The 11,580-nt window shown below is 64.1% G+C and overlaps 2 protein-coding genes across 4 annotated transcripts; both read right to left on the reverse strand.

Moving 5' to 3' along the window:
- Positions 1-1,415: 1,415 nt before the first annotated feature.
- KCNH4 (potassium voltage-gated channel subfamily H member 4) lies at positions 1,416-9,475 on the reverse strand. 3 transcript variants are annotated; one of them, XM_033079236.1, is made up of 13 exons: positions 9,368-9,475; positions 6,788-7,021; positions 6,518-6,649; positions 6,248-6,390; positions 5,123-5,366; positions 4,753-4,910; positions 4,249-4,456; positions 3,941-4,135; positions 3,554-3,753; positions 2,960-3,209; positions 2,637-2,855; positions 1,646-1,693; positions 1,416-1,560 (listed from the first exon to the last, which is right to left on the reverse strand). In XM_033079236.1, exons 1-13 carry the CDS (start codon positions 9,441-9,443, stop codon positions 1,502-1,504), a joined length of 2,166 nt encoding a protein of 721 aa, XP_032935127.1. In that variant the 5' UTR covers positions 9,444-9,475; the 3' UTR covers positions 1,416-1,501. The 3 variants fall into 3 exon arrangements, with proteins under 3 accessions (XP_032935127.1, XP_032935126.1, XP_032935128.1); XM_033079235.2 differs by lacking the exons at positions 1,416-1,560; positions 1,646-1,693 and having other exon boundaries at positions 1,838-2,855; XM_033079237.2 differs by lacking the exons at positions 1,416-1,560; positions 1,646-1,693 and having other exon boundaries at positions 2,720-2,821.
- A 386-nt stretch (positions 9,476-9,861) lies between these two features.
- On the reverse strand, positions 9,862-11,522 carry HCRT (hypocretin neuropeptide precursor). Its single transcript, XM_033079065.2, has 2 exons — positions 11,017-11,522; positions 9,862-10,486 (listed from the first exon to the last, which is right to left on the reverse strand). The coding sequence occupies exons 1-2, from the start codon at positions 11,083-11,085 to the stop codon at positions 10,043-10,045; spliced, it is 513 nt and encodes a 170-aa protein (XP_032934956.1). The 5' UTR covers positions 11,086-11,522; the 3' UTR covers positions 9,862-10,042.
- Between the last annotated feature and the right edge of the window lie 58 nt (positions 11,523-11,580).

Consider the following 11,580-nt stretch of genomic DNA (forward strand, 5'->3'; position numbering starts at 1 on the left):
GGCGCCCCCCGCCGGATCCCGGCCCCGTGGGGCTGCGCTGCCCCGCCACGTCCCACGGCCCGGGCGGGGCTGCAGGGCCCGCCCGAGCTGTAGAAAAAGCCCCGTGGACGAAGAGTATAAAACCGTATCAAAATCCCTGCGAGTGTTCCGAGCGCGGCGGCCTGGGGGGCTCCGGGGGCAGCGCCCCCCCGGGCAGGGTCACCCGGAGCGGAGACCCCGGTGCGGGTCCGCCGGTGCCCGCGGGGTCAGTGGGAGCTGGTGGAGCCGGTTCGCGGCTGCGGGCGGCCCCGACACCAAGCCCCGGCCGAGCAGCCGGGGAAAGAACGGGCGGAGCGGGACGGCAGCGGGGGCGGCTGCGAGTCCGAGCCCCGGCGGGGGTCGGGGCCGGGGGTGTCCCCCCGCGGCGGGCGCGGCCCCTCGGCCCCCACCCAGGGGTGCAGGGCAGCGGCGTGGGCAGAGCGGCTGCGGACCGGGCAGCGTTTGGCCCGGGGGCTGGCGGAGGGGGAGCTGAGGGAGCTGGGGGGCACCGGGGATGAGGGGGGCACCGAGGCAGCGGGCGGCGACGGCCGGGGAGGCAGCGAGACGGTCGCGGGCAGACGGCAGAGACAGGCCGGGGGCTGTGGGGTGCCCAAGTGACCCTTGAGCAGCTCCATCATGCTCTGCATCTCCCGGCTGAGGTGCGAAACCTCCTGGTTGAGGTGGTTGATCTGGAAAAGGACAGACAGCAGTGAGCACCGGCCGACGTTCCCGGGGTTTTCAGGGACATGCACCCACCTCTGGTCCCCACCACACCTCCTGGTTGAGCCTGCCGATGTTCTGCTTTATCTCCTCTGCCTCTGTCACCAGGGCTGGGCCGCCTGCGTCGGTCCCTGCTGGGGAGGACACAGACAGCGATGGAATGCCCTGCCAAGCCTCCCGGCCCCAGGACCAGCATTCCGGCCTTGCCCGGCAGCTGCTGGCAGTACCTGAGGTGGGAGAGTCCCTTGCACTCGGCAGCGGGTCCACGTTGAAACAGAAGGTTTGTGACTCTGAAGTCCCTCCGTTGTCTTCAATCCCATCCACGATTCTGGAGCAAGAGGGGGTGAGGGTTGCCCCGCGTCACCCCCTCACCTCTCTGCCCCCAGGGCCCCTCGCAGCCTGGCTGGCACGAACCCGCAGCAGCGGGATAAGCCACCGGCACATCCCAGCGTACCTGGGACTGAGGTCGGGCGAGCCGTGAGCGTGCAGGGAGTGGATGAGGAGCTTGGCCGACTTCCTGCCCACACCACCATTCCTGTCCAGGAGCCGGCTGTCCCGCCGGCACTGCGGAGAGGGGCTGCGGCCGCGGCTGCCGCGGGCTGGGGAGGGGCTGTTGTGCCGCGGGGCTGGGACCTGGCACAGCTCATCGCCCAGGAGGCTGCTCCGGGAGCCACGGCGCACCGAGCTGCTCAGCGAGGGCAGCAGCAGCTTGCGGCGGGAGGTGCTGGCAGGAGACTGCTGGAAAACGTCTTCGGGTTCCTCCTCATCCTCCACAATGGAAGGAAGGGGCTTCTCCGGGGCAGCACCGCTCTCCGGACGAGGCTGCAGGTGGGCAGGAGGTCAGGACTGGTCCCAGCCACAGCCATCCCTGCCCCGTCCGCCCCCATCGCCTCGGCAAGGGACGAACCTGTGGTGCCAGTGACAGCCTCGGGGACCGGGAGTAGCGGCAGAGCCCCTGCGGGGAGAGCAGACGGTACCGGCTCAGCAGCGGGAGGGAGCCCCTGCACAGCTCCACAGGACCAGTCACGGGCCCACAGCCCCCCAGCCTCTCAGTGCCCCTTTGGACAGGCAAGCCTTGACCAGCCCCATACATCAGCCTCAGTACCGGCCTCCACAACCCCTCACCCACTCTCCTTCCTCTGCTGCTGCCATGCCAATGATGAGCTGCCCAACTTCAGCCTGAGTGTCCTGAGCCAAAGCCGAGGCTGCACCCCAAATCCCAGCCCCAGCTCAGCCATCAGAGCACCAGCTCTGTCTGGAGTGTGCAGCCAGCTGGGGAGGCTGACGCAGGTGCAGAACCTGGTGCACACTCCTGGCGTTCTCTGCTCTTGGTTTGTTTACACCCCTCCTGTGTTATGGTAGCCCCTTGGTAGGGCTGTTTGATACCTAGAGATTGACCTCCTGCACCACCTCCATCAGGCTTGAGGGGAAATCGGGTACCAGGGAGACACTCCAGAGGAGCTCCGAGCCTCTCCCAGCAGAGCCGGGGGAGGAAAAGTGCAGCAGAGTCATTTCTGCAGCAGAACATCCCCCCAGATGCTGGAGCCGTCAGCATGACTAAACCCACAGACCCCAGCTGCATGCAGCACTGCAGGGGGCTTTGCCCTGGCTGTCTTTCCTGCAATAACCCCCCCAGTTCTCACCAACCCCATTTCAAAGCCTTCCATTTACCTCACCCTTCCTGCATTGCAAATGCTCTTTCTGCCAATTCCCCGGGCTGCACAGAACCAGGACAGGACATACCTGCATGCTGGGGTGGCAGAGCTGCAGCCCCTGCCCCAGCCTTGGAGCCAGGGGACTGCGAGCAGGGAGCGCACAGACTCCTCTTCCATGGCCATGCACAGCCCCAGCCCCAGGGCCATGAGGACAGGAAGGGGCCTGAGCAGGAGGACACGCACCCACCTCCATCTTGCTGCCCTCCCGCAGGTTGAAGGTCAGGTCCTGGTGGATGTCAGCTGTGAACTTGCTGGCGTACTCAGGATAGAGCTGCAGCACTTCACAGAGCCCCCGCAGCCCGATGTGCTGAAGGTCACAGTAGGTCAGCGCCTTCACGTCCGCATTGGTCTTGATCACCTGGTCTGTGCTGCACAGGTCGGCTCCAATCAAATCCCCTTTGCCTGCAGGAGGGGACCAGGGGTGGGCTAGCGACACAAGCCCTGACCCCCTCACCCTGCCAGGCAGCAGGAAGGGCTGGGGCAGAGCCCACGCCGCCTGCCCTCACCCAGGATGGCCAGGACCACGTTGTCCTTCAGCACCTCGAGGGAGCCGGAGCAGACAAAGTAGTTTGCCTGCAAAGCATCGCCCTGGCGCAGCAGATACTCCCCCGGGGCACAGAATGAAGTCTTGATGTGGAGCGAGAGGGAGCGGAGGCAGCCCCGGCTGGCCGTCTCAAAGATGGGCAGCTGCAGGATGTCCTTGTTGAGGTGCATGGCCACATCCGCACGCAGCTCATCGGGGAAGTCGTGGAGCAGCTGGGGAGAGAGGAGCCGGGGCTCTGGGCACAAAGGTGCAGGGAGCAGCTTTCCTGCAGCCTGGCAGCCCAGGGGACAGGTCCCCGTTCAGAGTGGGGAATCTCACTGCTGAGCTGCCCTGGTGTCTCAGCAGTGCTCAGCAGTTCCTGTGGCAGAGGCAGGCCCTGTGTTAATCAGCTGCTTCTGCTGCACATGCCTGTCCCACTCCCCATGCTGGCCGGAATCTGCCCCAGACCTGGTCCCTCCAGCACCACCCTGAGCTGGCCCTGCCAGCCCCATCACTCCCCTGCTGGTGCAAGCTGGGGCTGGACGGGGCTGCTCAAGCCACCACCAACACCTCCTACCTCATTAGTATCAATGCCGTTGTTCACCGACCAGGTGGTCTGGAAGTACTCCAGCAACCTCTGCTTGAGCTGCTGGGGCAGGTGATGGACGCGGATGAAGTCCTTGAGGTCCTTCATGCGGGTGTGGTAGAGCGAGCGGCGGGAGTACATGCGCTGGATGATGGCCGTGACATTGCCAAAGACCACGGCGTGCATCAGCGCTGGGGGCAGGACGGCAGTGTCAGGCACAGCGAGGGCAGCTGGGGGCACAGCACGGGGGGACTGCTCCCCAAACCCAGCCCAGGGCTGTCCCACAGGGAATACACACCCATCACCTCCCCCAGCACCCCGCCTAGTGCTCTGGCAGCCCGAGGGGAGTGCCCTGCCCAGCCCCACTGCTCGCCTCACCCCCAATGAGCATGGTGCAGATGGAGAAGATCTTCTCGGTGTCGGTGTTGGCGCAGACGTTGCCGAAGCCCACGCTGGTCAGGCTGCTGAGGGTGAAGTAGAGGGAGGCGATGTAGGCGCTGCGGATGGAGGGGCCCCCCAACGAATTGTTGATGTAGGGAGCCTCCATCCTCTTGCCCAGCTCGTTCAGCCAGCCTGCCAAGCACAGCCCGGGATTAGCACTGTGAGGGCTGCACCCCCGGCACTGCTGCCCCACAGTGCACAGGAGGGATCCCAGTGCTCTGAGCATTCCTCCACCCCTCACTCACCGATGTCCCAGGTGCGGGGGTCGTCGCTCTCCAGCTCCTTGCGGCCGATGACGTACCAGATGCAGGCCATCCAGTGTGCCAGCAGTGCAAACATGGACATGAGCAGCGTGAGCACCATGGCGCTGTACTGCGAGTACCGGTCCAGCTTCTGCAGCAGCCGCAGCAGCCGCAGCAGCCGCACTGTCTTCAGCAGGTGAACCAGCGAGGTCTAGGGGGCAGGCAGGAAGGTGAACCCAGTGTAGCTGCAGGCAGGGACAAGAAGGGACCCCAACGCTGCCCCCGGGGCAGGAACCCTTTGCCACCCCACAGCTTTCAGGAGGGTCATGGCTTACATGGGAAAGCCAGAGGCAGCTCATCCCCAATCAGCCTTGCACCCCTGTGCCCAACACCCAGCAGGCAGCCAGGGTTGTGGCTTGTTAGGTCACCAAATATCCCCCAGATGTGGGTGTTGGGAGGTGGCAATGGTTTGCTGTCGAAGGCTGTGTTTGTGCCAGCAGCACTCACCACAGTCACATTGAAGATGTAGAGCAGATCGAAGGGCAGAGCAGCGATCAGATCCACGAAGAACCAGGTGGCCACGTAATGGATGCAGATGGAGCGAGGGTCATACACAACCTGGCCCGACTGGCTCACGTACGTTGTCCGGAAATTCAGGATGATATCTGCCCCAGGAGAGCAGCACCAGCCCTTACCACCCCTCCTGTGGCTGGCAGAGCTGAGCCAGCATGCACAGCCAACATTGCTCTCACTTCTGGTGTGCCCAGGACCAACAGCAGGGGCACAGCAATCCCAGCTCCTCTCTCCATCCCCCCTCACTCCTGCCCCACCATGTCCTCTGTCCTGGATCAGTGCTCAGCCCCAGACACAGACCTACCCAGGATGAAGAGCATCTCCACGGCAATGTCGCTGACAATGGTGCTGCGGGCAGCTGACAGACTGTCCTCTGTGCCCGTGAAGCAGACATTGTAGGGGACGGTGATAGCCACATAGAAGGTGGCCAGCAGGATCAGCCAGTCCCAGAGTGCCTTGAAGATGCTGTAGTGGAGCAGGATGAAACGGGACTGCTGTATCGAGGCCACCTTGTACTCGGGGATGGATGGTTTGTTCTCGAACATGTTCTGCAGGAGCAAACGTGGGGTGGTACAGGGATGGTGCAGGGGACATCCCACACGAGGGGTGAAGGCCACCACAGCCAGACCTTCTCCTGAATACTGCCAACCAGCTGGCATCCCCTGATGCCAGGGTGATGACACCCTTTTCCTGCACTGTGGTTACCCTCAGAGGTGGGCACAGAATGCCCAATTACAGCACATCAATTAACACGATTGCCATTAACAGTAATCCCCTGGCAATGCCAGCTGCTGCCTGGAACCATCTCAGGTGCCAATTCACATGCTGGGGCAGAGGAGGGGAGAGGTGAGGGCAGAGCCAGGGCCATCCCACCCAAATCCCCAAAATTCAAGGCTGGTGCACTGATATCCTTTGTCTGCTCATCAGCTCTGGGACCCAGCAGCTCTCAGACCCTCTTTCTGGCCCCACAACTGCAGTTGATGCTCTGTACTGGGCACAGCAGTTGTGCAAAGGGGCTGACTCTGCTCCCTGCCCCATCTGGCAGCTCCACAGCTCTGGCTCCCTGGTAACAGCACTCCCCAGAGCCAGCAAGGCTGAGCTCAGAGCCAGCACTGGGGTTTCCTGACAGTGAGTGTCTGAGGAGAGACACAGCTCTGCCAGAGCTGCCAGGTCTGCTGTCTCGAGCTCTGGGCACACACTGGGTTCTCCTGTTGCCAACCAAACACAAGTGCAGCCTGGCTACAGCGTGGCTGACAGAGCTGGGGGACATTTTGGTACTTGGCAGGCCAGGGAGGGATGTGCATGGGAACAGCATCCCATCGAGCCTGGGCTCTGCTGGGGGCTGCTCTCAGGAGAGCTTCTGCACTGCCAGTTCACAGCCCCAGCATGAGAGGCACTGGGCAAAACTGAGGCTCCCCCAGGTCCTTACATGGTTCATTTTCATCTCGCCATGGTCCCTCCGGACAAACTGGCTGCTGAGCTGGAACAGGATGGTCCGGCCCTGCCGCCGTGCAGCCCTCAGGTGGGGGTTCCCTGGCTTCTTGCTTCTCTGCTTCTCACTCCTCTGCTTCTCTGCAGTGGACGAGGCATGCTGAGTTAGTGAGAGTGCTGTGCCATGGTGTGTTCCCCACCAGGGAACAGGGAACCCCTTTGCCACAAGCTCCCTGAATCCCATCCCCACTCCACAGCCATGGCTCACCCCCCTTCTTGTCACCAGGGTAGCTCTTGCGTCGGCTCTCTGTGATGTCCTTGAAGGAGAAGAGGAAGAGCACCACCTCCCCCTTTTCATTCTTGATGGGCATGATGTCCAGCAGACACCAGAAGGCAGCTCCTGGGTGGAGGAGAGAGTTGGTGAAGGCAGGACAGCTCCCCCACTGCTCAGCAGCTTTCCCCCAGGGCCATGAGGCCACGATGGGGCCAAATCCCAGCTGGAGCTGTGGCCAGAAACCCAGCCCCATGTGCCACTCACCACCCTTCTTGTAGAAGCAGACCTCAGTCTGATACTCCTGCCTGCTTTCCAGTGCCTTCTCCATGCTCTGCAGGGTGGGCTCGCTGGTCTCAGCCCCGCAGAGGAAGCGGCAGCTGCAGTTCTTCTGCATGACCTCGGTGCGGGCAAAGCCGGTGAGGTCGCAGAAGCCATCAGAGCAGTAGACGATGGGGAAGCCACAGCGGCCCTGCGCGTTTGCCAGGATGAAGTTGCTGTCTGAAAGGAGACACAGCTGCCCCCGAGGCCTTGGGGCCACCTCAGAGGGCGTGAACAGCAGCCCAGCCCTCCTGGACCCCCATGTGTCCCTCTGGAAAGCGAAGCCAGATCTCCGTCTGGCTGCTGGCTGTCCCTAGATGCTCCCAGAGCTTGCTCATCCCCTGTCCTGCTGCCCCCAAGGCCCCAGCCCTGCAGGACCCCAGCCCCATGTACTGGAAGGGGAAGGAGCCCAGATCCATCTCCCGGTCCCCATCGCCTGCGCAAGGCAGCTCACGCCTCCCCCTCACCATCTGCTGCTCCAGCTCCGCAGGGGCTCAGGGAGCTTAGTGGAAGCAGCAGCTCCCAGCTGGGCGTATCCAGCCCAGGGGTGCCCAGCTGTGGTGCTGAGATCCCCAGAGGTGTGGAGTGCTGGAGCACCAGCTGAGAGGGTGGGAGAGAAGCCCACGGGAAGTCAAGGGCCAGTGCCCAGGTGCCATGAGCCAGAGGTGAACTACAGCATCCTCAGCCTCTCAGCACACAGAGCCCCCCCAGCATCACCCAGCCCTAGCAGCAGGAGGTGGCACCAGCCACAGTAAAGTCCTCACCAGCCCCGTGCCCTGCCCAATCACAGAACAGCCCCCAGCCATAGGCCCTGCCCCACAGCACCAGCAGGACAGATGGGCTCCTGTTAGCAGGGTGCCAAGGAGGCAGGTGTGCAGCTGGCATGGGCTGTGGTGGAACTCAGCACGGGCAGAGCAGGATATTCCCAGCCCCAAAATGGTCTCCAGTGATGGCTGCCCAGCACAGGACCCTTGCAGCACACAGCCAGTATCAGGTACATGTGCTCTGCCCCCTCTCACAGAAGAAAGGAGTCCTCAGTGATGCCAGCATCCACACACCATGGGCAGAGTGGTGCCAGGGGGAGGCAAATGCAGCAAGAGAGGCTGCAGGAGGAAACCACAGGCAGCCCTGGCTGGTGGGAGTGTCGTGGGGCCAGCACAGCTCAGCTCAGCCCAGGATTAGCTCGGAGAAGCAAAAATAGCCTGAAGCTGTGACTAAGGCCAGATTTTGGCTCTGGGAAGCCGGGATTATGGTGATATCCAGGATGTGTTATTAAACAGAAAACAAGGGTTTGCATTTGGGAGTGGCTCACTGAGCTGGGGGACGTAGCCCTGGCAGGCTTGGCAGACCCCAGCCATGGTGGCCACTGTGCCTGGCCGGGTGCCCCAGGGCCCAGAGCAGTGGCTGCCAGGGAGAGGCAGGGTTAACTCCCCATGGAGTATCACTGCACTAAACCCCTCTCCATGGCAGATAAAGCCGATAAGAGGCACATCAAACCCGCAAAGCCCCACACTGTTTAAAAGTGCCCAGGGGTGGTTGGGCAGCTTTGGACGGGCACTGGAGGCTAAGCCAGACTCGCCGAGGCAAATTTCCAGTGCTTTGGTCATGGTGTTGCAGGCAGCTTCCCCGGGGGCTCTTCCCTTGCAGAGCTCTGCCCCTCCGGGATCACCTTCTTGAGGCACGTGTGGCTTTGCCCTGTCAGCTCCAGGCGCAGCTCAGGCAGTCAGGAAAGAGAGATTTCTCACATACTGCAGCCCCGAGGGTAACATCCCAAATTTCAGCTTCCCTGGGCCAATGTCCCACCAGGCTGCGCCACCAGGGCTGCCCCGTGTCACTCCAGACCAGGAGACGACTCGGCATCGCAGCAAACACATGCTCCAGGGTGCTCCAAGTGCCTCGATGGTGCCCTTGGAGGTGGCTGCAGGCTCCCAGTGCCATCTTCACACCAGCAAGGGAGGCAGCTGGCCCGGGAGACTCATGCTCCAGGTGTTTTGAGGGGAAGCTGAGGCCCGTCCCCAGATAACTCCATGGTGCCAGCTGACATGTGGCACCCGGGCATCACCCATCCCGAATTCAATCCATCCCAGCCACGGCACATGGACACGGAGGGGAACTCAGCGCCGGGGACACGGGCACCACTCGGGCACGGGACGGGGCAGAGCGGGGCAGCCCGAGTGTATCGAGACCAACCGTGTCCTCCCCGGATCTCGCCCGCCGTTCCCGGGGCCCCGCCAGTCCCTCCCGTAGACACCGGGATCTGTCCCTGGTGCTGAGCGCGGCTGCGGCGGCACCGGCAGCGGGAGCGGGGAGAGCATCGCGGGGGCGGCTTTGGGAGGGGGCACTCGGAGTACCGGAGCACCGAGCCCAGGTACGGGACGGTCCCGGTACAGCGCGTGGGTGGCCACACCCGGCCGAGCAACCGAGTCTGCGGGGCCGGGCCGAGCCCTGTCCCGTTCGCCTTCTCCTGCGGGGTTCCCCCACCCGGTTTCCCCCCACGGCCCCTCCCCGCTCCCGTCCCAGCCCTACGTGTGCCATCGAAGCGGTTGGCGATGGTGTCCAGGAAGGTGTTCTGCGGCGCCAGCAGCCCCTTCATCACCGGCATCGTCCCGCCCGACCGGCCGGCCGCCGCGGGGCCCCGGGCCCCTCCGCAGCGCCGCTGGCTGATCCCGGCCCGCCCGGGGCTCCCGCCCCGCCCCCGCCCCGCCCCGGCACCGGGAGGGGCCTCGGCGCCGTCGAGCACCGTTCCCCGCCCGCGGGTAGGGCGAGCTGGCCCGGGGGAGCTCTGGGTTCGTCGCGCCGCTCGGCACCGGAGCTGCCGTACCGGGAGGCACCGGGACCCGCTTGGCACCGGCAGCCGCTCACCCCCAGCCCTCCCGGGGGCTGCAGAAGGAGCGGGAGGTGCCGCACCTCGCAGCTGGTGCCGCGCACGCCCCAGTCCAAGCACCGCGGAGGAGCGCGCTTGCTCCGGCAGCTGCCCCGGCGCTGAGCTGCGCCCTCCCCAGAGACACAACAGAGCCGGGTGACATCAGGCTACCATTTATTGTAAAAGGCCGCGGTGCCCGCGGTGCCCTGAGCTGACTGGGCCAGGGCCAGGGCTGGGAGGAGGTATCTAAAAGTGGTATTTACACTGAGCTCCGGCTGTGTGCCCGCGGAGTCCATCCTGCCAGGGATCTCCTCTCTGTCCCGCTGCCCCCATCCCATTCAGTAAAAGCTCCTTGCAGCTCCCTGGGCCTGGCTCGTGCTCAGGTCCTTCCCTGAGTGTCCCTGGCACTCCCTGGGGCCGTGAGGGCTGGTGTCAGCACCCCGAGGCTCCGCTGTCGGCTGGGCGACCGTGCCCGCAGGGCAGCCCAACGCGTCGTGGCAGGTGGTGCCAAGGCGCTGCCCGCGCTTGCCCATTGTGAGGATGCCCGCAGCGTGGTTGCCGGAGCCGTGGAGCAGGCGGTAGAGCCGGCTCTGGAAGGCCAGGGGGACGCTCTTCCTCTTGCCCAGCGTGAGGATGCCGGCGGCGTGGTTGCCCATGCCGTGCAGGAGGTCGTAGACACGGCAGGAGCAGGTCTTCTGCCGGCAGCAGTGGGGCAGGCTCTGCCGGGCGGCAGCCAGGGAGCAGAAGAGGAGCAGGAGCAGGAGGCAGGCAGCTCGCCGGGGCTGCCGGAGCAACGGGCAGCGTTAGTTCAGGGCGGCGGCACGGCAGAGAGGGAGGGACTGCACAGCCCCAGGGTCACCCCCCTGCCGTGCTCACTGTGTTTCAACTCCCCGCTGCCCTGGTTGTTTTCCAGCCCCACACCCGAGAGTGCACCTGGAGCGTCACCTTTCACTGCCCTGGGGCACGGCTAGCACCCTCACCTGTGTTCCAACAAGCAGCCAGATGTGGGTGTCCTTACCACACCCCTGCCCTGCTCCAGCACACAGCAGCTGTGGCAAACACCCTCCTCTTGCTGTCCAGTGCACGGGACAAGCAGTGAAAGCACCCATGCTGCAGGCATTGCATGCCCAGCTCCTTCCCAAGCAGTCCCCTCATCAACTGCTGGCTAGTCAGGCAGTCCTGGGGATTTGCTGCACACTCGGAGCTTCCCAAGAAATCAGCCAGGCCCTCCCACATCCCCCCAGCCCTACATTCTGACCTCCCACCCATCGCTGTTCTCTTTTCCCCAGGGGCTGCAGCACCCCAGCCCCACCTTGGTGTTGGGCACCTCCATCCTTCCTGGGCTCTTCAGGTGGCCGAGCGGCTCTGGGGCATGTCCCATCGGGCAGCCGACAGCGCAGCACCCTGCACTGCCACTGCCACTTTATAGGGCCCAGCACAATAGTGCTGCCAAAAATACCGCTGGGGCAGTGGGGGCAACTGGTCTCTGGGAGACGTGGGAGCGCTGTGGCCGGTAGCCCGGAGACCATCCAGGCCTTTCCCCTCATTTGCAGCTCCCCATTGTGAGGGTACTCACTGGACGGGGCTCCTGGCACTAATGAGGCCATAATTGCCCACGGGCTGAGCTGCTGGGCTGGCACAAAGATGCTGAAGGTCAGCTCTGGCCGGCTCCGACAGCAGCGCAGTGCGCGGGGCCGCTGCTCAGAGCCCCATTAGGCTAATTAACCCCCTGAACAAAGGAGTGCCAGCAGCTCTGAGCTCCCTGACTGACGTGAGGAGCCGTCACTCTGTGCTTGGCTGGTGCCAGGGAGGGATAGTGCCACCAGGGTCCTGTACCCAGTGCCACCCTCCATCCCCCTTGGTGGCACCATCCCAT

Source organism: Catharus ustulatus, chromosome 23 (genome assembly GCF_009819885.2).
Source record: "Catharus ustulatus isolate bCatUst1 chromosome 23, bCatUst1.pri.v2, whole genome shotgun sequence".
NCBI classification, from domain to species: domain Eukaryota; kingdom Metazoa; phylum Chordata; class Aves; order Passeriformes; family Turdidae; genus Catharus; species Catharus ustulatus.